We start from the raw sequence: 25,949 nt of genomic DNA on the forward strand, positions 1-25,949 counted from the left end.
CATTAATCTCTTTGAGTTTTAAAAAACTTCAGGAGAAAATGTTTAGTGTTTAAATATGTATATTTGGATGTCTTTTCCCCACAACATTAGCAAAAGCTTTTCCCATCAAAGTACACACTTGTAATTATACCTTATTGTAAAATACGCATTTTGCTACACTTTTTGAGCCTTCTGTGTTGTGAAGTTCAGCACAGAATCTGATCTGTACATCCCTCTGGGAGGTAGAGATTGGGGTCAATTCCCGTTGCAATTTGCAAAGATTTGAATTCCCCCAACTATGAGAGGGGAATTGACTTCACAGGTGCACAGAGCTGCTCTGTTTATTGCTAACGACATCACGCATTCCAGGGCTGAGCCCCAGCTCAGACTGAACCCTGGTGCTGACTTCGCTTTTCCCCTCCTTTCTTGCAGGCACAGGCTTCCCAAGGAACAGTGGTGGCTGAACCTGCGCCTTATGCTGAAGATGTTGGCCCACTACCAGATCAGCCTGACTGAATATGTGTCTGGGAAGATTGAGCATGTCACCCGTCGCACGCTCAGCATCGAAAAGGGGTTCTAGCTGCAATCTTCTCTTCTGCTCACCCCAGACTAGTTCTCCATTGTTTTTCCCTGCACACACCCACAACTCCCCCCCCCCTTCCTCTGGCCTTCTCAAGCCTTTTGAGTGCAGTGCTGGTGCCACTGTGAGCCTGTAGGAGTGTGACTGAGGCCAGCCTGGCTGACATTGCGGAATCACTCCATACCCACTGCTGTATACTCCTCACTGCCTAAGAGGGTGAGTGTTCTTCTGTCCATGGCTCCCTCTTTGGAGCCTATTCACTCCAGGCAGCACAGTCACTCCAGAAAGGGTCCATCCCTGTTTCCCAGGCTACTCTTTTATTCAGACACTATTTAAAGAATCATGTACTCAATAATCAGATGGACAATGGGGATTGGTTTTAGATTCTTTCTGGGCCTGGTGCCATGGAGATTGCAGGAGTCCAGAAGGGGGTGTCCCTTAGATGGGAGTCACAGAGAATGTGAGATTCCCCAAGGGCCTCCCCAACTTGGGGAGTGCTGTAAGACAAATGATGGGTCTGATTTGGGACCAAGAACTTATGCTGCTATCATGTTAACATCCAGCACAAAGATATTGTCTAGCAGAAGTATGTCAGCAGCACACTGCAAAGTAGCAGTGAGCAGTGGAGCAGCTCCTCTCTTCTCCTGCCCCACCTTCCCTCACTGGGGTGATGCATGCCAACCAGGACATGGCAGCATGTCTGAATGCTGGGCTGGGGTTGCCCAGTGTGTTGTGGATTTGCATGGGAAAATCCTCTTCTCCACGCTGTCTGACTGGTTTGACTGAGCCATCTTCCTGGCTTGAGCTGCGATGGTGGCACCCATTTTGCGTACTCTTCTCAATACACTTCTGTGAACTCAGTGTCCTGTGTTGCTTGTATTTGTCTGTGCCACAGCTTTGTGACTTCTAGAAGTACATTAAAAGAAATCAATGAACCAAGCCTGTGTGTGTTTTCAGTTTGATTCTCTTTCCTGTTTGGGGAAACTGTCTCTGACCTCACAGCATGGGATGGGCTAACAGGAATGATGCTGTCCTGTGCTGGAATACCAGCCTTATGCACCCTAAGTTCTCCATTGGGGGAGAAGTTGGAATACGATGAAGGAGGGACAGGGAAGGTGATGGGTCTTCTGCCTCTAGTCTCCTCACGATGAAGACATAAGAACATGGGAAACTTCCTTCTGCTAGATCACACAGTTTGTCCCTCAAACATTGTCTGCTCTGGTGGGCAACAGCTTTCCAGGGTCTCAGACAGATCCAGTCAGATGTCAAGGACTGAACCTGGGACCTGCTAAGAATGTGCCCTGAGCTATGTACTCTTCCACTAAGCCATGGCCCATCCCTGATAATAAAAGCGTGTCAGGAATGTCAGCCTAGAACCGCACACGTGTGGCGCCATGGGTCAGTGTGTCTGGCAGTTAACAAGAAGGTTGGTGCTTTGAGCCCACCCAGGGATGGCTGTGGACAGGATTCCTGCATTGCATGGGGTTGGGCTAGATGACCCTGGAGATCCCTTCCAACGCTTCAGTTCTGTGTTTCTTTGAAATGAGAATCATACCCCTAGACCAAGAAACCTGTTATTTTCTAAACCTTTTCCTTACTCCATGCCACCCTTGGAATGCTTTCTTCCACCACTTCCAGAATTACAAGACATTTAGGATCAAATATCAATAGATGGGTTGTCTTACATTACACACAGGTAGAATCTCATACCTTTCTCGGTGCCTGGCTCAGGGAATGCATTAGTAGCTGTTTTAACACCCACATCACCAGGAAGAACATGACAGGTTCTGGACATAAATCCCAGTGAGATTACAATGCAGCGTACTCATAGCACACCATGTTGGGACAATTAACCAGCCAACTCAGTTGCACTTTCCCTAGAATTTCTGGTGGATGTCAAAAACTACTGAGATGACTAGGCCCTGGACTATGCAAGAGGGAAATTGTTAGTCATTCCTAATTATTTAGTACAGGTTGTTTTTGTGGGGGGGGGGGGGGGGGTCCATAGCACTCAAGGTAGTGTTCTATGCTGGGCCCACATAGGAACAAAAAGTTAATCAAAAGGAATGTACAATGATAAGCCCAGCACAGCACCCAAGGATGTACCAGAATTCTCTAAATGATGTCAGTCAAGCTGGCAGGTAGTGGATAGCCTCCTCCTCCCAAGTGGGAACAGGCTGATCCTCAGAGTCATCAGCTCACTGCTCTGGTTTGCAAAACATGATCTTGTGTCTATGTGAAGTTAACTACTGTGCAGAGAAAATGATGGGCAAGTTGCTTGGTTTGCTCTCACAACCAGGGCCAAAGCATAAAAGCAATTGGTGGAACAATTGCTTCGCATGGAAAAGAGTGACAACATGAAACATCTCTGCTGTCGCTTTGGAGACAACTAGATCAATTCAGGTGCACCTGATCCTCCCTCTTTCAGCACTAGTCTACACTCATGTTAGCATCTGGTATAAACTTAATATGCACTGTTCACAGGGCTGCTTTTCAGTTGCTTAAAGCATTGGGGGGGAGGTTTCCTAAGGGCAAATATGGCAGCTCCCCCTAGAGTTCTCAGCCACACACCCTCTCCAGCCCTACTCTCTACCCTCTTTGTGTGTTTTCACATAGCTGGATTGTGGCCTTGAACTCTGATAGTGCCTCCTGCTTTCCTGAATGGAGGAAGATAGAGCATGTGTAAAACTCGCCTGCTGTACAAAGATAACATTCACATATGTTCTATAAACACACTTTATGCTGTAGACAGAAAGAAGGTAAGCCTGGTTTTGTGTTCAGGGAGGGGAGCGAGGATCTTCTCTATGCTTCTCAGTTATTTGGCAAACACACAGAATGAGACAACACCCCCAAAATTCAGAGAAAGCTATAATGAAATAAACTTTTCCCATAACCTATATTTTCTACATTAGTAAAACCTACACTGATTGGAACATAGCTTTTGATTTTTAAGGGGCCCTGTTCTATTTTCCAGAACACATTAATGGCATTCACATTTGATACACCCTGCACTAAGAACTGTCCCTGCTGTCCCTTTTGAAAGTGCCTTCAGTTGCTGGTACTTCAACACAAACTCAACTGGAGTCTTTGCTGTTTTTTCTCTCTTTTTTAATGCAGACCTAAAACTGCATTTTTTTCTCTACAGTTATTAGTACAAACCTCAAAAGAAGAGTCAATTAGAGATTCATGAGTAGGAGCAATTAAAATAAGTGAACAAATACATCTTTGCCAGTGTGGAGAATTACAAAATAGCATGCAAGTCCCCTTTTATGGCTCATTAGTCTGGTTGTAACCGATTTCAGATTCCTGGCACCCTAGAAGAGGCTACCCTGGGACACATCAAGGTTCATTTTACAGTCCACTTCTAAAGAAGAATGAGATATTCTTCAGGGTGACAGGAGTTCAGTATAAAACCGTTTTATGCTGATTATGGTTATACTGGAATACAGAGGAGTCAGCCTGCAGGAGCAAATTTTAGTCCATGCAGTCCAAGAGAATGTCTTATCTTGCAGCCCAATCCTAGGCACCTCTACTAAGAAATCTAGTTCAGTGTTTCCCAAACGTGGGTCTCCAGATAGTTTTTGGACTACAACTCCCATCATTCCTAGCTACAGCAGGACCAGTGGTCAGCAATGATGGGAATTGTAGTCTAAAAACAGTTGGAGACCCAGGTTTGGGAAACACCGATCTAGTTCCTTCAGAGTTGTATATTCCTAAGTAAGTGCCGAAGGATTACAGTCCATACATGCCAATATTATTTGGCATATAGGAGGTTTGGAGCGTGCCGTCACCAGTACACTGATGATACTCAGCTGTTTGTCTGTTGTACCCAAATCAGGAGGTGCCATGCAAGGTCTGGACCAGCGCCTTGAAGCAGTGATGAAGACCAAGAAGCCATATCCTTAAAAGACAAATCTTGTGGACCCAGGGACTGGGCAATAATGCATGTTCTGGGCAGGGTTGCATTTGTGAATGCATAGATCTGAGGTGCTCCTTGATCCATCCTTGTCACTGTAAGTAAAGTAGCTATAGCGGCTCCACCATCTTTTACCAGCTTGGGCTGGTACCCCACTTATCATGTCCCTACCCACTTGCCTTTTTTAAAAAAAGGTCCCACTTTGGAACCTTTTCTCATAGGGGAGTTGCTCTAGTCCCTTGGTCATTTTGGTTGCCCCTTTCTGCATCTTTTTCCAGCCCTATAATATTATTTCTCCAGAACTGGACACCGTATTCCAACTATGGGCGCCTAATAGATTTGTTATGATTATGACACGGGCATTATGATTTTGGTAGTTGTGTTTTGGTAGTGGCTTTCTAACAGCTAATTGTATTACGTAATTATGCTAAGCATTCCTTTGAATACAGTGAAATACTTGCACTAGGGTAAACCAGTATTACTTCACAAATGGTCTCTCCTGTGATGAACTTACATCCTTTACAAGATGTTGGATTTCTACTCAACACAGATCTCAAAAGAGAAATCGGATTCCTCAGAGAATACTCAGCTGGCAAGTATTACTCAGGCTTTGCTGGTTAGCACATTTGCCTTCAGCTCAGTTTTTCCACAAGTAGCTCCTTACTAGTTGTGTCGTTATCAAACTGAGAGCCATTCAGAGGCTGGCACCCGTGGCTTAAAACCTTGTGAACACTGCCCTCTCCATGCCCTGAGAGTCATTGCTACTGCTTCTTCAAACAAGTCTTATTGCTTAGGACAGGGGTGGAGAACCAAAGGGGTCAGCCCTTCACAGGTCAGTTTGACAGATGGGTGTGGACACCCACTTGTCATATGGTATCAGGTGAGTGTAACTTCAACCTAGGACTGCAGAGGAAGAACGGGGAGCACTTTCTAAAGCCACAGCTTTTTGAATTTGGTGTGCGGAAGAGAAAAAGGTGTCAAAAACAAAAAGTGCCGAATTTTGCCTGCAAAGGAAGATTCAGGAACTACAGCTTGAACTTTCCTGCACCTGATGTCACATATAACATCTTGTGTAGGAAAAAGTGGCCGTGACTTGCCAAAAGTAGCATTTTGGGCCTACCTCTGAGGCTGAGAACTCAGAGCTTGCTTGTACCTGTGTAACGTCCATCCACTCCAAGGGACACAGAAACAGGGAAAAAAAGGCAAGAGAGAAAACCAGCACTACAAAGTAAGCAATTCTCAATTGGTGCCATCTATCCAGAGGTGGAGTGTAGAAATATCAGATCTGTGTTTTATATGTAATCAGAGAAAACAGATCCCTTGGCTGAGACATATTTGTAACCAGAATTATTAGGAAAAAATATTATTCTCTTAGATACTGTAGTTAAGAGCTTCCTATTACAAGTAAGAACACACTACCTCTAAGTTACTTAGCAGCATCCACTTTAAAGTGTGCTGCTGTGCACCAGATGCAGCTTGACAGACTAAACACAACGGAGCCGATACTATATTGAGCAGAGACAAAGTCTGTATTGTTGTTGGATTCAGACTTTAATACACTTCCTGAACCATATACCATCAACCGCACCTCCCCTGGTCCTTCCATCACAACAACTAAGTAAACTTGCTTTTTCTCTTTTTTTAGGTTACTGTTGTAGATTAAGCAATCAAGTGGCAGAAGAAAGTCAAGGCAATATCCAAAAGGTGCAAGACCGCATTCTAATCAAGTAAGAAAGAAGATGTTCCATTATACAAATCCAGAATTCTGACTACATGTGACATTCTTGTTAAGTCCAAATCACTATTTAGAAGAGAAGGAAAGGTGAAGAGAAAGCCTAGAAGTTTGCCACTAAATTTGAAGTTCAATGATTTTTTTTTAAAAAAATGTCTCAGTCCTTGAGATCAAGGATCAGAAGCTCCTGACTGCAGGAGGATGGCGGCATCATAGGGATTTGTGTTCCAGTATTAAGACTATGCTAACAGATCAGCAGCTTCAGCTGACAGATTCACAACTGAAGCACGACGAGGAGTGATTTTCTTCCTCTACTGGGGAGGCACTAAGGAGAAGGCAGGGCCACAGATGCTGACCCCTTTTCCCATGTGACAACTACTTGCTGTAATTCGGTGTACACTTGTTTGCCCCCACTGTCAAAGGCTTTTGCAGGTTGCTGGGTAGCAGTTGCATAGATGCAGGCACACACGTTGTGATTGCAGAGGAAAGCGTGCCTTAGAGCATGGTCCGAGTGCATGATGCACAAGGAATGTATGACGTTTCTTCCTGGGTTCAGTAGCACATCCCCAGACTAAGCCCAACAGCACAGGGATGGAGCAGCCAGGGCTGGTGATGCTAGTTCCACTGATCCACGAAACAGCTGCCTCAGATTCGCTATCGGTCCTCATGGAGTTCCTTCTTCTGCAAGGCTTGGAGCTTGTTCCCAGTTGTTTGATGGACAACTTCTAGTCCATCTGAATCAAGCTCTTCTAGGAGCATCATGATGGCATTGAGGATGTTGTTCTGTTAACCCAGGACACACAAGACAAAGGGATCAAAAATGGATCAGGAAATTCACTACTTTGGTAAAGTCTAGTCTCTACTAGTACTTGACCTGCTTAGGGAAGTTTTTAATGTTTAATGCTGTATTGTGTTTTTAATATTTGGTTGGGAGCTACCCAGAGTGGCTGGGGAAACCCAGCCAGATGAGCAGGGTATAAATAATAAATTATTATTATTATTGACCATACTTTGCCCTCTCAATTTTCTTACACAAACATGGATCAGAGCAAAGGCTCGTCTTGATCAACAAACGGTTTTCACAGTGGCCAGCAAGATGCCTTTGAGAAGCCCAAACACGCGGCAGAACTCCCTTGCTTATAATCTGCAGCAACGACTACTCTTGAAAACAATGCCATCCCATCTGCAGGACAACACCACAAGACCAGGCATCTTTCAACAGGGGCACTTGGTTTACTGCTGCTTATGGCAAAATACCTCAGGATGAGGTCAATTAATGCATGAGTCAGAACAGGCTACCTTTTGAGAGTCTTCCAGTTATATGATATGATATGAATCTGCCCTTCCCCTCCCAGACTGCAAGGGCAGATCACTTACTTAGAATTAACCATGGGATGAGGAAGCAAGGCCGGCCAGCAGCTTCTTCCCTGTAGCCAAGATCTGCTTTACCAGGGGAGAGAGCGATCGCAACTCCTTCCTACTACTCAGCAGCAGCAGCATAGTGAGGTGGAGCTGCCCTCCGGACACTGGCACTGCTGCGGCTTCCCTTTATGGGGTGGTAACAAAATCAGGGTTGTATGGGAGCAGTGCCATCCAACCGAAGCTCCTGCAACTGCACAGTTCTGACTTCACCACCACCATGCCCCATCCCCATCCAGGTTTTCAGCAATGGCCCCAGTGTCGTGAGGGTAGCTCTCCCTCATGCCACATGCTGCTGCACAGGCACAGCAAATTATTCACACATATCCAGTTTACCCTATAGGAACCTGCAGCATTCCAAAGAAACAGGACCAAGCTGTTCCTGACTTGAGCGCCACAGCAGGGCTTAGATCAAAGCAGTGGCAAAGCGCATCACGCACAAAACACACAGAGAAGTACTGAGAGTAGGAAAAGGTTCTCACACGCACCCGTTTCTTTCGGTTCCCCTCCATCTGCCTAGGGCACAAGGAGACAAACTTCTCCCTCGGAGCAACAGGCTTCATCCCAAGCTGCTCACGGATTTTACTGGGCAGGATAAAAGGAAGAGAAAAAGGAAATAAGTAAAGCAGCCATATGGAAGCACCCACCAGTGCTATCGGAAATGGCAGAGCGTAGCTGCTCCTGCTGGACACAAGAGATCAAATCACAAGAGCATTTCAAGACATGAGCTCTTGGCGTCCCACACAATAACACACTGTGAATTTACACAGGAAGAGGGAGAATCTCTGTGTTGAGGCGGACATTCTCTAGCAGGGATGGGGAATCTGTGGTCCTTGATATGTTGTTGCGTTTCATCTCTCATCATCCCTGATGACAGACCATGCTAGCTGGGGCTGATGGGAAATGGAATTCAACAACATACCATTGTACTGTGGAGAGTGTATTAACTTATGGTCTGTGTGTGTGGTTTGGGGAGCTGCACGGCCAGGGAAAAAACAATGCTGTCCAGGGTTGTAAAGACTGGAGAATAATTGGGTGCACTCTTCCCACCTTAGATCAATCTATGCTGTCAGGTGCCATAAGAAAGCTGCAGAGATAGCGCAGGATAGTACGCACCCTGGAAATGATCTCTTTCAGCTTCTGCCTTTTGGAAGAAGGTATAGGGTCATAAAGACCAGGACAAGCTGCCTGAGAAACAGTTTCTACCCAAATGCAATTCTGGTTTTAAACGCAGTATAAGGATTCTCTATAGGAGTATATTGTATTTTAAAATGGGGTTTCAGAGTTTTTAGGGGGTTTTGAATGTCTTATGTAGATTTTTCAATTTCATTGTTCTATATGGTACAATGACATTAAAGATATTGTATCGGGAGAGGCACAGTTCTCCACCCCCCACCCCCCTTTGTGTATTAATAAAGTCACAATAAAGAAATCCCACCAGCAAGAAATAGAGCCCTTCTCACTTTGTCTCCTCCAAGGTGAAGTTCATGACTTCATTTTCATTCTCTGCTGTAGACTCCGTTACACTGGATTCAGTGGTGGAGTTTTGGCAGAAGTTTTCCACGTCCAATTTGGCCGGGGGTGACGTTATCTCTTCCCCTTCCAGCAGGGAATGGGACAGTTCTTCCTCTGTCACCACTGCAAATATCAGGAAAAAAAACAGAGGGAGCATTTTTGTTAGATGAGCTCAGTGCTCTAAGGCTGGCACAAGGAGCCCTTGTGGGCTAGTTCTTTACTTGCAAGGGGTTTCCCATGTGGGTAGTATTAAGAAAATGGGATCCCCAATGGTAGGATTCTACCACCACCACATTTTACGGCATGTAGACTTAAGAGAAGTTTAAATCAGCAAATGCAAAACACCAACAGAGGCAGGGCAATTTGCCGTAATACACACTCCGATTGTCAAGCTTCTGGAGATTTGGAAGGTTGCGCAGCACCGTCATCCGATAGCGATGAGGATCAGGACCACAGCAAGGGTTCTCAGAGAGCCAGAGGATTCTCAGGCGGGGCAGCTTCTTCAGGTGGAACAGCTCAAGGAGGCTTGCAATATTGTTCCTCCTGAGATAAAGCTCCGTTAAGTTCTGGCACTGGTTCATTGGCTCCAGGCTGGAGATGTGATTTGCACTATTGGAGAAAGCAAAGGAAAGCTGGAAACCAGATGCAAGTGTTATCAACTGTATCAGGCTTGCATGACATAAGGCTCATGATCTGACTGCGATTCCCCAGGAGAAATACACATTATCTGCAGCATTGCTCTGTCTCTCTGCAGGGGGACATATGAAGCCTCATGACAGCAGTATGGCTGACACACAATGCAGCAGATCAAGTGCTGTTTCAAAGTCTACCCTCCCACCCCCCTTTCTGCTGGTTACCACTGGCTTAGGTCCTGCTGGTACAACCCACCATCTGGGCAGTTACAATAGATCGCAGCTCCTTGACAGTGGGGCTTCCCCACCAATGCCACGAGCTCCCTCAATGACCGAAGATGATGTAGCCAGGCAGAACTGGCTGGAGGGACACCTCTGCTGCATCCAAACCCCCTCCAGCAGAATAGACAAGGGGTTTGGAGATCATGCTAATTTACAACTATAGACAGTATTGTTTATATTACTGTTTTATTTAGTTTTATTCATTTATTAAATTTGTATACCACTCTTCATCCATAGATCTCAGGGCTGTCCACAACTTTCTTACAACCAAGTCTTGCATCTCTTTATCACACTGTCTATATTTTGCATGGTTTCCTTCTAAAAACAACAACACACCTTCTTTTTCAAATATATTTTAAATATTACCACATAGGGTCTTTCTTATGGTCAGCATCTGTAACAGTTTGCAGGGTTAATAGCAAAATTCTATTTACTAATAATAGGTCCCTCTTGTGTTCAAGGAGGCTTTCTCCCAAGTAAGTGGGAGAAAGGAATATAGGAACACGCACACTGCACAATTTTGCCTTCCGTTTTCCTTTCTGGTATTGCTCCTTTCGCTTTCACCTGACATAGCCCCACCCTCACAGAAAAGGAAGCAAACGAAACTTGAGTGCCCATCACTGACAGGGAAAAGAAGGGCTGATTGGAACTGGGAAGGCTAAAGCTGTTTATTGCCATCAGGTGAAGATGAAGTGCCGATGTTCAGCAGGGGCATGTGTAAATGTTCACATCCAAGAGATGATCAGAATGGATCTTAATTTACAATCTCCAAGTACAAGGCACAGATTTGCTTAGAAATAAACTGTATAGGGCTTTTTACCAAGCCCCCCTCCCGAGTTGACTAGCCTGGAAAAAAAATATTAGCCAGCTGAGGGGTTGTCAGATGAAGAACTGGGAGCTGCATTTCTATGCTGAGTGCACAGGAAGAACAGATCACTGCACACATCCTCCACCTCGCCTGTGTGGAATTCTTGGTAGCCATTGGTGACCAGGCCACCTTTGAAAGTTTGAGCATTACACCGATCCTGGTCTGACTGCACTGGCTACCAATTAGTTTCAGGGCCCAATTCAAAGTGCTGGTTTTGACCAGCTCAGGACCGCAATACCTCAAGGACTGCCTCTTTTCATATAAACCTATTCGGGCCCTGAGATCATCTTCCAAGGCCCTTCTTTGTGTGCCTCCTCCTAGAGAGTTTCGGAGGGTGGCAACACGAGAATGTGCCTCCTCTGCAGTGGCTCCCTGTCTGTGGAATGCTCTCCCCAGGAAAGATTGCCTAGCACTTTCATTATATACCTTTAGGCACCAGGCAAAAACATTTCTTGTTAACCAGGCTTTTGGCTGATTTGATTGAAATCCTATGCTCTCATAAAATGTGTGTGTGTGTGTTAGGGGGGTGTTATTGGGTTGTTGTTTTATTTTGATGTATTTTGTGGTTTTATATTTTGATTTTATTCTGTCACCTGCTTTGAGACCTGCAGGTACATAAAATCAATCAATAAAATAATAAAATAATAATAATAATAATAATAGAGTTCATAGTGTTGTATGTAAGTCTATCCCCTCTTTTTACCTGCACATGTAGGAAATCCACATTTAAACTACGTAGAATTATTTACTGTTAGCTAGTACAGTACTGAACATCTAAAATCCTATATATCTAAGTTTATTTTTAAGCTGGTGCTCATATTCACAGTGGTACAAGCAAAACATTCTACTATATAGAAGGCAGGTGGGCATTATTTAGTTTCATAACATCTGTTCCAAGCAGAATTGATGGCAAGTATGAAAGAGATACAAAGAGCATGTGGCAGAAGGCAGGCAACCCAACAACCAATCAAGGTAAGAAGATGAAGAAAAAGAGTCAAAATGCTACACATTCTCAACATGGTAGCAGGTAAATAGCCTGGACTGGTTAGGTTTTCAAGGGAGAGTCCTATTCATCCTCAGAAGGGAGATTTTTATTTCCCCTGGCTTGATTTATTAAGCCAACAATTACCTTTTAACAGACTCCAACACATACCTGAACGTGATCACCTCAATGTTGGGAAGCTCACGGCAGATAGAAATCTAGAAAAAGAGAATCAAGCAGAAGAGAAGTTTTAGCAAACTTTAGCAGTCTCTTGTTGGTGGGGCAGGGAGGAAGCATGCAGCTTGCTAACTGACCCAGTAAGCCTGTTAGAAATGTTAGGCACTCATACTGTAAGGTTTTTTCTTGCACCATTTATTTAACTTAAGGCCAAAGAACTCTGAATCAACCAATATTTTAAAAAATAAATAAATCCCAGGACTACAGGGCTGGAAAGGCCACCTGTGTCAAGGCAGGGTGCTCTGCTTCCAAATTACTTACAAAAGATTAGTATCTCTTTTCTGACAACAGTAGCTTCCTAGGGTCTTAAGACTGTGATCGCTCTGATCTTTTCCTGCCACTAATCATTTTAAGTTGAAGCGCCAAGGATCAAGCCTGGAACCTTCTGAATGCAAAAGCATGTACTCTACCCATGATCTATATCCCTTAATGGAGATCAGTACAGGCAGTGAAGGCTCTGGGTCCATTACAGCCATCATGTCAATACCGTAATTCCCAGTTGGCCGTGAAAGCTAGGCCAAGACAAAGCACAGAGAGGCGGCATCTCAAGGAAGCCAGACAGCTCTTTTGTTTCATACTTACTGACAATTCCTGCATGAAATAGTGGCTGCTGATACTTGTGCCAAGCTACTGTAAAGCCACCTCATCACCTCCTTATTTCTAGTATACTTCTAGTATAGAAGTATAGTTCTAGAAAGAAGCAAAAAGGATCAAGTTATTAACTTTTGCTTCCTCCTTGGAGCTGGTCTCTCTCTCTCTCTCTCAGTTTGATTTCAACAAGGAACGGCTAAGAACCACTCCTGACCCCATTCCTTCCTCTGCTGGGAAAATTCAAGTGCTATAATTGATATGAAGACCTTGCCATGAGTGGAGCATTTCCCTTTTCCAATAACTAAATCACGCAGGAGAAAACTGGATTCTATGCATCCTCTCACTATAATTAGCTTCTGAAGACAAGCAGAAAGCAAAAATTTTGATATACACTGACTGTTCAACAAGTAAGGTATACAAGGGGGAGGGGCATCCAAATTCTCTGCTTCTATCCTTTAAAACAACAACGGCAAACCCCATGCCAATTCACTGCTCTTTTAGAAAGTTAGGAACAACACTTACATCTGAGATGCGGCTGCCCCTAAAAGAAAAAAACAATCTTTTTAATAGGTAAAACAGATCATGCACTTAAAATGCTGAAACAGTATTTATAGCAAGCAAAGGAAAGCCACTTGTGAAAGAGACACACTTAAAGGCCTTTACAAGCATTCTGCCTCTCCTCTGCATTTAATGGAAGTGTGTCGAGTGGCACTGCAATGACAAGCTCTTCCTCAGCCCCTGTGTACACATATATCTGTACACATGTATTTCTGCACCTCGTCTACAATTATATGTGCATGAGCACCTCTCCACACAATCCGAAACCAGTGGAGAATTTGCTATGCACATATGGGGATACTATGCAGGGATGTTGCAAACGTCCCAATGGAAGAGCAGCCAGACACTGGATGACTGAAAACAGTGCAAGCAATCAGGTATGCGTCCTCCAGATGTTGCTGTTGGACTCCAACTTCCAGGAAGTCATTTTGCTAGCCAAGCTTTCCCCAAGGCTGTATCTGCTGGGGGCAAAACACCTGTTGATTTGTGCCAGGTATGCTGCCAAAAGAGACACTGGCCAGGAGGAAACTGTAGCAACCCTATCAGGTGCAGCCGCACAACAGGGGAGGGGAGGGAGAATGGACCGGTTTTAGCATCTTTATTTTGTGTTTCGACCGCGTGGTGAGATTCCTGCATTGCAAGGGCTGGACTAGATGATCCCGGGGGTCCCTCCCAACTCCACAATTCTATGGCGCCATTATTCTAACTCCCGGATCTTCCGTTCCCCAGCCGGTCAGCCGCGGACCCCTCTTCCACCCCGGTTTGCAATGCGGCTCTTCCCTCCCAGCTCCGCCGCCAGGTGAGCGCTGGCCTCTCTCCCCGTACCAGCAGTTCAGCTTGCGGACGCCGCTGAGGTCGGTGGCCTTTGCCCGGGACAGGACCACCTTACGGGTCAGTTTCATGGCGGCGGCGGGGTCGCCGGCCTTCCCGGGCCGGGTCACCAAGGCCCGCTCGCCAGCTTCCGACGCGTTTCCAAGGGCGGGCCCGGGCGCAGGCGCAGACGCCTTCGCCTCCATCCCGCTCACGGCAGTGCCGGCACGCTAGGCCGGGGCGGGGCTTAAATTGCCTGCCCCGCCCCTCGCCCTCTTCACCCAGTGGCGCGAGCCTGAGCCAAACGACTTGCAGGGGGCGGAGTTAGTCGCGGCTCTGGACCCCGAGGGGTGGAGTCAGATGAGTGGGCGGAGTCGCCGGGAGACCGTTAGTACCTTTTGGCGGCGTTGTGCTCTGCGCGTGCGCGTCAACTGAAATAGGAATGCAGCGGTTGACGGCGCTCGCCTGTTCCTCAAATTAATTGTTATTATCGCTCCTACGTTTTTTTCCAGCCAAGAACCTCAAAAGTAGCATACATGGAGCTTAGGCCCCCCCTTTTTTGAAATGCTAAAGCGACCTGTGCGGTTTGTATGTTTGACCCCGGTGTGGGTTAAGGTGGTATGTATGTATATTGAAACTAGTTTTTATGAGTTTTGCTTCTATCTTGTATTTCCTCTAAGGAACTAAAAGTAGCACATGCTGTTTCTTCCACTCCAATTTTATCCTCACAGCGACCCTGGAAGGTAGACTAGGCTGAGACATTGCAACCCGCCCAGGGCAAAGCTTGTCAGTCTGAGTCTATACCTAAAATAATCTGGGCAGGAACAATAATATCCAACAAATAAAGCTAGACTTCATAAACAGTTATACTTGAGTGAGGAACATTGCACTAAAACTGTTTGAAATATACTGTTCGGGCTCAGTTTGTAGATCCGTCAGGCACACAAAAATTCTAGCCATTACATGCCTATCCTGTACCCTTTACTCAGAGGTTTTGATGATTAAGCAGTGGCACCTCGGTTTTCGAAAGTAATCTGTTTAAGTTCTGAAATGTTTGAAAACTGAGGTGCAAAGGGCGGTCTGCAAATTTAATTAAGAAACACTCAGCGAAAGCTATTTGACTTCCGAGGCGCATTCGAAAATGGAAGCATTTGCTTCTGGGTTTTCGGCCATTGAGTTCCGAAACATTTGTCAACGGAGATGTTTGAAAACCAAGGCACCTCTGTATATTAATCCTGGTAAAATAAATTTACTTTGCAATTGGCTCCATTGGTGCTAGTGCAACATCCAGTCTTCAGAAAGAACTATGCAAATTTAAAAAGTTTCTAAATAAATAAAAACAAACAAAACAAACTTTTGAGTTACAACGTTATGTGTCTGGGAGCTTTGTTTTGTTTTTGCTAGTTTATTATGTATTTTGTGTTTTCATGTTGTAAACTGCCTTGTGATCTTCAGGTGAAGGGTGGTATGTAAATTTAAACAACAACAATACCTTGTTTTTCACTGTATCTGTGTGTCTTAATAACATGGGCCGCAGATGCCCATGATTACCTAGGCAACTACATCACCCACACCACTCATTAGCAATTGATAAATGGCGTATATATATAAAATGCAAGGTAAAATATATTCACAAGAATGGAACAAATGAGTTTTGGGGAAATGCAGTAGCTGAGTGAGGATGGACAAATTTAAAACAAGATGGAGAGAATTATAACTTGGTAACTAACAAGACTTAAATATTATAGATGGGATCATACTTTCCTGAAGACCATAGTTGCAGCTTGTAACTGTTCCTAGTCTTTTGTACTCTCTCCTAAAGAATTGGGATTTTGCCAGAATTAGCCATGATCTGGTAATCTCTAGATTAATTACCACAACAAATTTCACTCTTACTGGAGTTGCCACTACTCAGAAGTTTTACTTTGGACAATTTGCAGCTGCTGAGTTTATTTATTTTTATTATTTGCTGTCATCTGTAGCCTCATAGCAAGAGTTTTCTTTTTTTTTTTTTTTTGAATAAATTTTTATTAGTTTTCCATAAGTAAAAAAGAAACAAAGCAAAAACATAAACAAACACAAAATCGACTTCCCCGTACCACCCCTTTTCTGCATTCTTGTTTCAAGATTTTTCAGCAACCCTTTCGTAATAAACTTGTTTATATTTCATAAATTTAACTTCCATAAGTTATTAATACAACTGTAGTTCTTTATCTCTTATTACCCTGAGCCCCTAATTTTCCAGATTACAACAGTTTTTAAGATAAACTTTGAATTTGTTCCAATCTTCATCCACCGCCTCTTTCCCCCGGTCTCGAATTCTGCCAGTCATCTCTGCCAGTCCCATATAATCAATCACCTTCGTCTGCCATTCTTCCAACGTGGGTAGATCTTGCGTCTTCCAATACTTTGCTAGAAGAATTCTTGCTGCTGTTGTGGCATACATAAAAAATGTCCTATCCTTCTTTGGCACCATTTGGCCCACCATGCCCAAGAGAAAGGCTTCTGGTTTTTTAATAAAGGTTCTCTTCAGAACTTTTTTAATTTCATTATAGATCATTTCCCACAACAAATTTCACTCTTACTGGAGTTGCCACTGCTCAGAAGTTTTACTTTGGACAATTTGCAGCTGCTGAGTTTATTTATTTTTATTATTTGCTGTCATCTGTAGCCTCATAGCAAGAGTTTTCTATTTGTTGTTGACTGATACAATATTACACAAGTACACTTGTACTGGCTACAGTTAAACTTCTGGGCACACAAATAAAAGTTCTGATTTTTTTAAAAAACCCCATAAAGTCAGAAATTGTCAGGACTTGGCATACTTGAGAATCAACTTTTGTGTTTGTGAACTTTGTCCCCTGTTGTGATCTGGTCATATGGCCCTTGGTGTCCTTTCTATGGACTTTAAGGGAGGCAACTAAACTATCCATTACCATAAAATGCCTAATTATGCTTTTTTATGGTGCTTAATTATGTAGTACCTGAATGCAGCTGGGCTTCCATTCTTGTGGTCTTCTTCTTGTTGCTTGTGTCATTTGCACTGATTTATAAACTTTACTGTGTTTTATTTATTGGTGTATTTACTGTTTTATCTCACTTCTTATATTTTAACTGTTGGCAACCACCTTGAGGGCTGTTATGATATGGTGGTACTGTATGTAGGTTAACAAAAATCCATAAAAGGATACACTTCCTTGAGGAAAGATGTCTAGAGCTTGTGCAACAAATAAGTGACAACTTGGCATTTATACTACAGTGTGGATGGAAAAAGATGCTTGTCTCTAACCACCCTTTATCTCAGTCACCAGAGCACCTTTCATATTTCTTCAGCATATATCCTAGAAGCTGTTTGGTGACCTTGATGTCTGAGATTAATGTACTTTCCATCTTTTCTAAAGTAATTTTTTACATAATTGCCTGTTGGTTTTTCCTTTCACAGAGCTGTAAAAACTTGAAAAGCACTCCTATTCATGGGCACTCAGGGGCACCTTCTAAGCTCATTAGAGCTTTAGACATACTTGCCTAAATAGACTTGGATCAGGACCTCAGTGGTTATATTGTAGACAGCACGATGCCAGCCATATAGTGGGGTGGAGGGCATCTAAGTTGGCTGAGAAAAGAAGCAGCTAAATCAGGAATAGCCAATGTGGTGCCTGTTGTGGGCCATAGCTCCCATCTGACTGAGCCAGCATGACCAATGGTCGGTGATAATAGAATCCTAGAATTGAAGGGATCCTGAGGGTCATCTTGACCAACCCCCTGCAATGCAGGAATCTCAACTAATGCATCCATGACAGATGGCCATCCAACCTCTGCTTTAAAACCTCCAAGGAAGGAGAGTCTACCACCTCCTGAGGGAGTCCATTCCACTGTCAAACAGCTCTTAATGTCAGAAAGTTCTTCCTGAAGTTTAGTTGCAATCTCCTTTTTTGTAACTTGAAGCCATTGGTTTGTGTCCTACCCTCCAAAGCAAGAGAAAACAAGCTTGCTCCATATTCCATGTGACGGTTCTTTAGATATTTGAAGATAGCCATCATATTTCCTCCCTGACTCCTCTTTACCATGCTAAACATACCCAACTCCTTCAACCATTTATCATAAGGCTTGGTTTCCAGATCCTTGATCATCTTGGTTGCCCTCCTCTGCACATGTTCCACCTTGTCAATACCTTCTTCAATTGTGGTGCCCAGAAGTAAACACAGTATTCCAGGTGGGGTCTGACCGAGGCAGAATACTTCTTACTTCTGTTCATCTGGACACTGCACTTCTGATGCAGCCTAAAATAGCATATGAGAATAGAATGGTGATGAGAGTTGTAGTATAAAACTTAGAAATGGAGGGGATCACATGAGCTAACCCTGTGCTAGAGCTTATGCTACATATGTATTAAACTACTGGTTTATTAACAAGAATCTCCAGTTATAATACCTGCATCTGAGATAGCAAGATAGTTAAATACCTTTGCCTGAGAGCTTGGAGAAGTAATGATCAAAGGAAATACTTTAAGGATCACTGGCCTAAGCATCATGAGTCTGCATGTGCAGCAGATGTATTAATAAGGTGCTAGAATAAAGAGGTGGTTTAATAGACAGTACTAGATGAGATTAAAGGTGAATAGAATGCTTTCCCATGTTAAAAAATAATTTTAAGTAGAAAACTATCATATTGGGGACAACATTCTGGCTCAGCCTGTCACTTATTTTGCTGCTTTGGTAACTAGTACTTTGTGAGATAGGTGACTATTACGATATCTCCATTAAAATACAGTAATGCTTTATGCAATGCAATGTCATTTTCAATTATCATTATATCAATGATAATAGTGTGTGTGTGTGTGTGTGTGTGTGTGTGTGTGTGTAGGAAGGGAGTCTTATCTTTTTAGAACTTTTCCCATTTTGGCTCTTATTCCCACCTTTAAATAATTTATTTAAAATGGTTTTGCATGTGTACATGGAAAGCTAAAATAAGGACTTCTGCTTTTAATTGCATTGCTCACAGATATTTTTATAAATAATCTCCACTAGAAGTGATTTTCTCCACCCACAACATTATTTTGGGGGCAGCTATTTATCAATAGGTAAAGGGAGGACCCATGAATTGGTGAGTGAATTTTGACCCTTGCTTTTACTACAAAGGATCCAACAAATATTATGGCAGCTGGAAGCATGTACTGCTAGCGCAGTACATGCAGTAGTATCTATAAGGCTGGACTGTTGTGCTTGCGTGTAGGCACAGTCTCTAAAATTTTAATGCAGGCCTACTACCTTGGGCCATTCCTTGGCTCTCCCCCCAAACAATTTAGTGTATTTTATCCTGATTATATGGAATATTGTGAGCTAAATGTAGTTATTCACTCTGGGGAATTGTTAGCCTATTTTTACAAGAATGTCACCATAACACTAGCAGGAAGGAGAGTCGGCTAATTGCAGTCGAGTATACTGCATCCATACTGTATGCAGATCAGACCCCAGAGGCATCTTCTTAAGTTATTGGGGCATTATTTGTTTCTGATACATGTGGACTAGTAGCCACATTGGAACATGCATCAAAAAGCAATTTGACTTTCGCCCCATCATTTGTATTGCTCATTTGGGGACGCTCCTCAATGGGACTGTTCAAAAACTAGACTGCTTTCTCTACAATTGTTCAAGACAGATGTGTGACTCTACACCACACAGTCTAGCAAACTCTGGATTTGTCTTCCTGTCCCAAGCTCTTGAGCGGGGCTGGGGACAGTTTCTTTCTGCAGTGTGATTTGTTGGCAAGCTGCCAACCCTTGATCTGTCTCCTCCTCTTAACTGCAGTCACTTCAGAAAGGCTTCCTCTTTCTCCAGCCATAAAGTGACCAGCTTGCAGCATGAGACAGAGGTATGTCCCTCGTGTCTGGCAGGAAGTACATGAGTAGGAGTGGGATCGGGATGCTGCTGCAGGAAAGGTAGAGACAAGCTGTTTGTGTGTGTGGCTTTTCGTTGCAAATTCTAAGAACCTTTAAAATGGGGGGAGGGGGGCTGAAGTAGCAAAGGCTGGGAATTTGCACCTAAGTGATGCTTTGCACATTTAGAGATGGATAAAACAGTCTCTGCAGAAATTGCTTAGTAATTCTACTGACTGGACTGAAAGACTCTGCACTGCAAGGTCAGGAGAAATCCTTGATGCATTTTAAACAGTCTGAGATCGCTTTGTGCAATGCACACGGAACTGGATGCTTATGTGCATAGAGATATTAACTGTATGTGCATGCATGGATGAGTTGATGCTTTGTATTTTCTTCTTTCAAGCTGTACCTCATTAGCTAATGTGTATTTATTCAGAAGTATGTGGATTCAATGTTTCTTACTCCTAAATAAGTGTGCATAGGATTGTAGTTTATGCCTATAGGAAAACTTAAGCAAAGTGCTTACAGCGAGACTATTTATGAGACTATCCAGAGCTAGAAAAATGTGTTTTTGATTTTTGGAGTTAGAATGACATTTTTAGGAAGCTGCTGTGACAGAAGTGCAATCAGTACTAGAGCACATGCTGATATTTTTTATTGGGCTCTCAGCTGATGTGAACTTTGCTGGTTACACCATTCCCAATTATATCTCCACCTTCCCTTTGCTAGAAATATTTGAAGCATCATAAAAACCACCTGAGGTCTTTAGTCTCTAGTGGCATAATCCGTGTTGTTTCAGATGTTTCCTTAAGTGAATTAAAAAAAGGGGGGGGGGATAATTGAATTACTAATCTTAAGAAAACAGTTTAAGATGCAGTATTAGAGCCAGAAAATGTAGATAACTCATATAAATGAAGAGACTTACCATAGTTTGCCCATTTGTATGTTTTTGTCTAAAATTTCTCAAATATTTCCCAACTAAAGAGAGATCAGGGTGGTGTGTAGAGAGGCACTGCTTGCAGTAGGAATACAGCACAATTCTAAGCATGTTGGAAGTCTCACTGAATTCAGATGGGCTTGCTGCCTTGAAAGTATGCTCAGAATTGCAGCCTTAATGCGAGAACAACTGCTGTGCCTTTTCTTATGGAAAAGACATTACATCTAGTAACAGATATAAGGATTTGCCATTATTAAAGACTTTGGGTCTCCATGTCACCTTATACCACCTTGTGTACCAGTTACTCCTTAAACATTGGTACCTAAGATGCCTGGGTAGAAGACTAATAATGTATCCAATAAAGGTGGGTTTCTCTGCTGCATAGCAGAAATTTCTTTCAGTGCAGACAAGAGCAGAAAACTGGATTGGATACTGGAAAGTATGTGAGAAAGAATTATTGACCAAACAGATTTTGCCATGATTCCCATAAAACATTAGGACAGAAATGGGAAGCCTGTGTGGCCTTCCAGATGTTGTTGGACTCTAACTCTCATCCACCCCAGCCAACATAGCCAATGGTCCAGGATGATGGGAGCTATAGTCTAGCCACTGCTGGAGGGCCACAGATTCCCTACCCCTGTGTTAGGCTGTCAACTTTTCCCTTTTCTTGCGAGGAATTCTATTCAGAATGAGGGAATTTCCCTTTAAAAAGGGGGAAAGTTGACAGCTATGGTTAGGGCGTTATGATATAGTGGAAGATGCAGAAAGTATTAAGATTATTCTATATTTTACTTTTACATTTGTCTTGTCTACAAATAAGCAGCATCAGTCAGGGGGATCTAGTCTAACTAGAAATAAGCACCTGGTTGACCACGGTGAGAACAGGATGCTAGACTAGATGGGCCTTTGGCCTGGTCCAGCAAGGCTCTTTTTGTGTTTTTAAGACTTTCCCCTGCTGTTGCTCAATTAACAGGACGACAGTCATCCCTGTAGCTCAGTGCTTTTTCAGCATGTTAGTACTTAAAATATATTTGCGTACCTTGAATACTAGTCATAACCTCAGTGTTGTGGTACTATCTGAACATAGGGGAATCTAGCAAATTCACCATAATACTTAAATTGAAATATGAGAAAATGATGGAAGTGCTTCAGTCAGCAGATCCATTTTGGTGTTTCCAAAATGCAGGTAGTGCACTCCTGTTGAATTCCACTATCTCTGAGGTGATGGTTTTGAGGGATCCTTTTCCAATTGTGTTTGAAGTCTGAACAGCATCAGTGAGTGACCTGAGAAATATAGCCATGGCTGGGCCAGGCAGGCGAATCAGAACACTCCCTACAGATCTGAATAAGGTCTGCCCTGATGAAGGAGATGGCTATCCTGTGTATCCTAGGAGCTACTATGACCTTGATGTGGTCCCTAATCTCAGACGAAGTAACAGCGCCTTTAGTAAGAACAAGAAGAGGGCTCACTTTAACTCTGGTGCCAATGAAAAGGTAAGTTAAATAAAAAGAAGTCATACATTAGAGGAGTAAACTAACATGGGGTGGAAATCATGAGTTCAAGTTGAAGCGAAAAAATAACCCCATCTTAAAGGGATAGCTTGGCTACAAGTTGAACTATGTCCCTTAAAAGACCCCAAATTCCGCATTGTGCAAAAATGAATTTTATACAAATGATGCAAATTAGCACTTTTTTTTGTAGCATTTTATTTTTTATCTGCTACTTTTTGTTGACTGCTCTGTTCCCAATATCACAGGAAAATCTCAGCACATGGATCCCTGAAAACATACGGAAAAAAGAATGTGTCTATTTTATTGAAGGTTCCCAAATGTCAGATTCTGGGTAAGTGCCTTGTTTTCACTTCTTACTTCATACACTTCTAACTCTGGCTTCAACCTTTATTCCTATCAATGGTCAGGAAGGGCCTCAGTTTCCTGTTGAAATTGTTGAAATTGTTTGATATATCAAAATTTGCTCTGTATAGAAGATAATTACTTAGAATTTGATTCATTGTAATTTTCTTTGCTTATGATAGCTCACATTGATAGATGTTTATAGAAAAATTACGGTAAATAAAATTTACATTTAAAATAAAACCCAAAATTTTAAAATTCAAACTCAGTAAAAGAACTATGCTGTGTAAATTGTTTTCAATTGAGCTTAAGAGCATTTGAGCTTCTCTCATGCTTCATGTGTGTCTTGCTATGAATGCTGTTATGACAAATTCAGAAGAAAAACAGACATATATTATGTTTGTCCTAGGAGCCAATTTAAAACAATTAGGGCTGTAATCCTATATGCACTTACCTAAGGATAAGCTCTACTGAACTCAGTGGGACTTCTGAGTACTTCTGAGTAGGCATGTATAGGATTGCACTGTAAATTTTCATGCAAAAAAGCTATCTTGAGTTGTATTTAGAGGATGGAATTGTCATCCTTTTAACACCTGTGGACCTATTCATGTCACCTGGCCAGGTTGTGGGAAGTAGTTGAGGCAAAAGTCACCCCCAGCAAAGCTGATCATGTGCATTTGCTAGTATGGACGAAATTCAGCTGCTAGCATGTGCTAGCAAATGCTCTAAAATAGTGATGTTTGGAGATCAATACTTTGTCTACTAACGGGTGGACTGAAATCCAGCATGAACAAGATTTTTGAGCAGTTATCATCATATGCTCAGTACACAAAACAGATGGATCTAATGAAAGCTTATGCCTCAGTGCATGTGCTAGTCTTTAAGGTGCCACAGGAGGAATCCAAAATTTTGAGAAAGGAAATGCATTGAATTGTGAATTATGGAATGGTGAGACCTGGAGACCCTATGCTCCACTGTCATGGAAGGCTTAGAACAGACATAGGCAACCTTTGGCCTTCGAGATGTTTTGGACTACAATTCCAGTCATCCCTGACCCAATGGTCCTGTTACCTAGGGATCATGGGAGTTGAAGGCCAAAACATCTGGAGGTCCGAAGTTTGCCTATGCCTAGCTTAGAAGATCCACCAGTCAGGAAGCTATAATTTTTTTATTATTATTTGTCTCCAACAAGAATACAAGACCAATGGAAAACCTATTGCTCCACGCAGGTCTCGGATTCAAGTAAGTCCAGTACAAACTATATAATGAAACCATCCACAGGCCACCATCTCGTATCTGAACTTAGTGTTGCTTATGAAGAACAGTACAGCTTGAGTGCACCAAAATTTATTCCATTGCACAATGATTAAAGCCATAGAAGCTCTGTCCTGTAAGAAATTTGACAACTCTAGCAAAGCCAATTAATAGTCATTTCATGATTTGCTATAAGTATAACCCTCTGTTTTATTGTGGATCCAGCAGGCTGCTCTGAAAGGGCTACCAAGTAGCTTCTTAGATTCAATGGTGGTGTTTTATTTCCCCCCAGGAAAGTAGTGTGTGAGTGTGGCTATCTCAGGGAGCAGCACTTGGAGGAGGCCATAAAGCCTGCCATGTTTCAGGGGAAAGAATGGGATCCCAGAAGACACGTCCAGGAAGTGCCAACAGATGCTTTTGGGGATCTCAGCTTCACAACCGTGGGGCAGAAAACAGGGAAGGTGAGTTAGCACATGCAAGGGACTGGAGCCTACTATTTCAACATGAGTGGTTAACATTCATAGCAGCTGAAAGTTGTGTAGGCCATAAGGATTTCTAGTAAGATTTGGAAGCTAAGAAGAGAGCATTGCTTATAAAGCTTGTAAGGGAAGTGGGTTAAAAAAACACCTGCCAATTAATTAAGTGTTCAGGCTGCAAGGGCAAGAATGAAAAGTAAGACACTACTCATACTCTGGGATTCTAACCTACTAGGTATCCTTTAAATGTTATGGGGGCTCCGAGCTAGCCCCTATGCAATGAATATATCCTACTTTGTTGCTATGACTCTTCATGGCTAGGGCAACCCAGCCAGATGAGCAGGGTATTAATGTTTTTGTTAATAATCCCACAGCCATGCAGGCAAGACCAACTGCATGTGTCTCATTACAAAATTATAATCTTGACAGTATTGAAGGTGACAATTTAGTCCCATTCAGTTGATATGCTTATGCACTGAATCAATATCTGAAACAACCCCCTAAAAGGTAGTCTCACCCCCAGTGTCATTCATCATCTGTGCCTGATCTCTGCATATATAGCTTGAATGTATGCAGAGAGGAAGCTGTGCATGCAAATGTTCGCTCACTGCAGATGTTTATTCTGAGTGCGTGAACCTCAGGCTGAGGCAAGCTGGTGTGTGAGACATTGGGTGGAGGTACCAGTAGGTGCAGCCCTGTTCATGTAGATTCATCATGGAGCATTTCATCTGAATAGTGTTTTTTGTGATAAGGGGAGCAGCTGTCAGGAGTGGGGAGCCTGCTTCTGCATGTGGAGGCTCCCTACATTAGGCAGAACATTTATTTCCTGTCACCCTTCAACTTACAGAGTGGGGTGGGGAGGGGAACACAGTTAGTGCACCTGTTTCAACAGCCCGCGATTATGTGTTGTTTTTCCCAGCTCCCAAAATGTCCAGAAATAGAGCTTGCATAGCATAGATACTGGGAATTATTAACATTAGGCAGGTACTGTACTATTTTAGATGTCTGATAAAAACTTCTTTATTTTAGCAAGCCTAGCCAGACACATAATTTATTCATGTACACTTGTTTTTAATATTTGCTGAATTTATCAGTGCTACACTGATAATTTTTATGTGCATTGCTTGGAGATTTTTATCAAGTGGTTTATATTCTCTAATAAATAATAAGTGGAACAATAAGAAGAGTTGTCTCTGAGTGAAAAAGAACCCTTTGTAGCTTGAAATTGATTTCTGCCTCCCCCCCCAAGTCACAGAAGATATTCTCTACATTGTCTTTGTGACTTCCTATTCCACTCAGACACAAAGCTTTGAGAATATGTTTCTGATTCACAAGACTCCTTGGATGCTTGAATTAAATGGGAGGGCCTGTGGAGAGCCTGGAACTCTTACGATATTGGCCATAGTTGCTAGGATCAGAGAATAGCTTTCTCATACAATCTGTGCTTTA

The 25,949-nt window shown here is 42.9% G+C and overlaps 4 protein-coding genes across 19 annotated transcripts in view; 2 read left to right on the forward strand and 2 right to left on the reverse strand.

Moving 5' to 3' along the window:
• Nucleotides 1–1,498, forward strand: part of PFKL (phosphofructokinase, liver type) — a 40,745-nt gene extending 39,247 nt beyond the window's left edge. For all 3 annotated transcript variants that reach the window (XM_077930016.1, XM_077930018.1, XM_077930017.1), the window contains exon 22: nucleotides 412–1,498. In XM_077930016.1, the coding sequence (XP_077786142.1) occupies nucleotides 412–559 (148 nt within the window). In that variant the 3' untranslated portion in view covers nucleotides 560–1,498. The remainder of the gene's footprint in view (nucleotides 1–411) is intronic.
• LOC114597707 (endothelial protein C receptor-like) overlaps nucleotides 1–25,949 on the reverse strand; it is a 222,794-nt gene that overhangs the window by 51,886 nt on the left and 144,959 nt on the right. The gene's annotated exons all lie outside the window — the stretch shown is intronic.
• On the reverse strand, nucleotides 6,008–14,335 carry CFAP410 (cilia and flagella associated protein 410). Of its 2 annotated transcripts, none has more exons than XM_077930019.1 (7): nucleotides 14,117–14,335; nucleotides 13,256–13,274; nucleotides 12,077–12,123; nucleotides 9,491–9,750; nucleotides 9,090–9,264; nucleotides 8,115–8,211; nucleotides 6,008–6,990 (listed from the first exon to the last, which is right to left on the reverse strand). In XM_077930019.1, the coding sequence occupies exons 1-7, from the start codon at nucleotides 14,305–14,307 to the stop codon at nucleotides 6,862–6,864; spliced, it is 918 nt and encodes a 305-aa protein (XP_077786145.1). In that variant the 5' UTR covers nucleotides 14,308–14,335; the 3' UTR covers nucleotides 6,008–6,861. The 2 variants fall into 2 exon arrangements, with proteins under 2 accessions (XP_077786145.1, XP_028586709.2); XM_028730876.2 differs by having other exon boundaries at nucleotides 9,521–9,750; nucleotides 14,117–14,329.
• The window catches only part of TRPM2 (transient receptor potential cation channel subfamily M member 2), a 48,383-nt gene continuing 36,898 nt past the window's right edge, over nucleotides 14,465–25,949 (forward strand). For 2 of the 13 annotated variants that reach the window (XM_077930007.1, XM_077930014.1), the window contains exons 1-5: nucleotides 14,469–14,719; nucleotides 19,909–19,972; nucleotides 22,103–22,410; nucleotides 22,674–22,759; nucleotides 24,317–24,485. In XM_077930007.1, the coding sequence (XP_077786133.1) occupies nucleotides 22,216–22,410; nucleotides 22,674–22,759; nucleotides 24,317–24,485 (450 nt within the window). In that variant the 5' untranslated portion in view covers nucleotides 14,469–14,719; nucleotides 19,909–19,972; nucleotides 22,103–22,215. Of the gene's footprint in view, nucleotides 14,720–19,767; nucleotides 20,040–22,102; nucleotides 22,411–22,673; nucleotides 22,760–24,316; nucleotides 24,486–25,949 lie in introns of those variants that run through there. The other 11 variants (XM_077930008.1, XM_077930012.1, XM_077930010.1 and 8 more) reach the window with 10 other exon arrangements.

This window comes from Podarcis muralis, chromosome 6 (assembly GCF_964188315.1).
Source record: "Podarcis muralis chromosome 6, rPodMur119.hap1.1, whole genome shotgun sequence".
NCBI lineage: Eukaryota > Metazoa > Chordata > Lepidosauria > Squamata > Lacertidae > Podarcis > Podarcis muralis.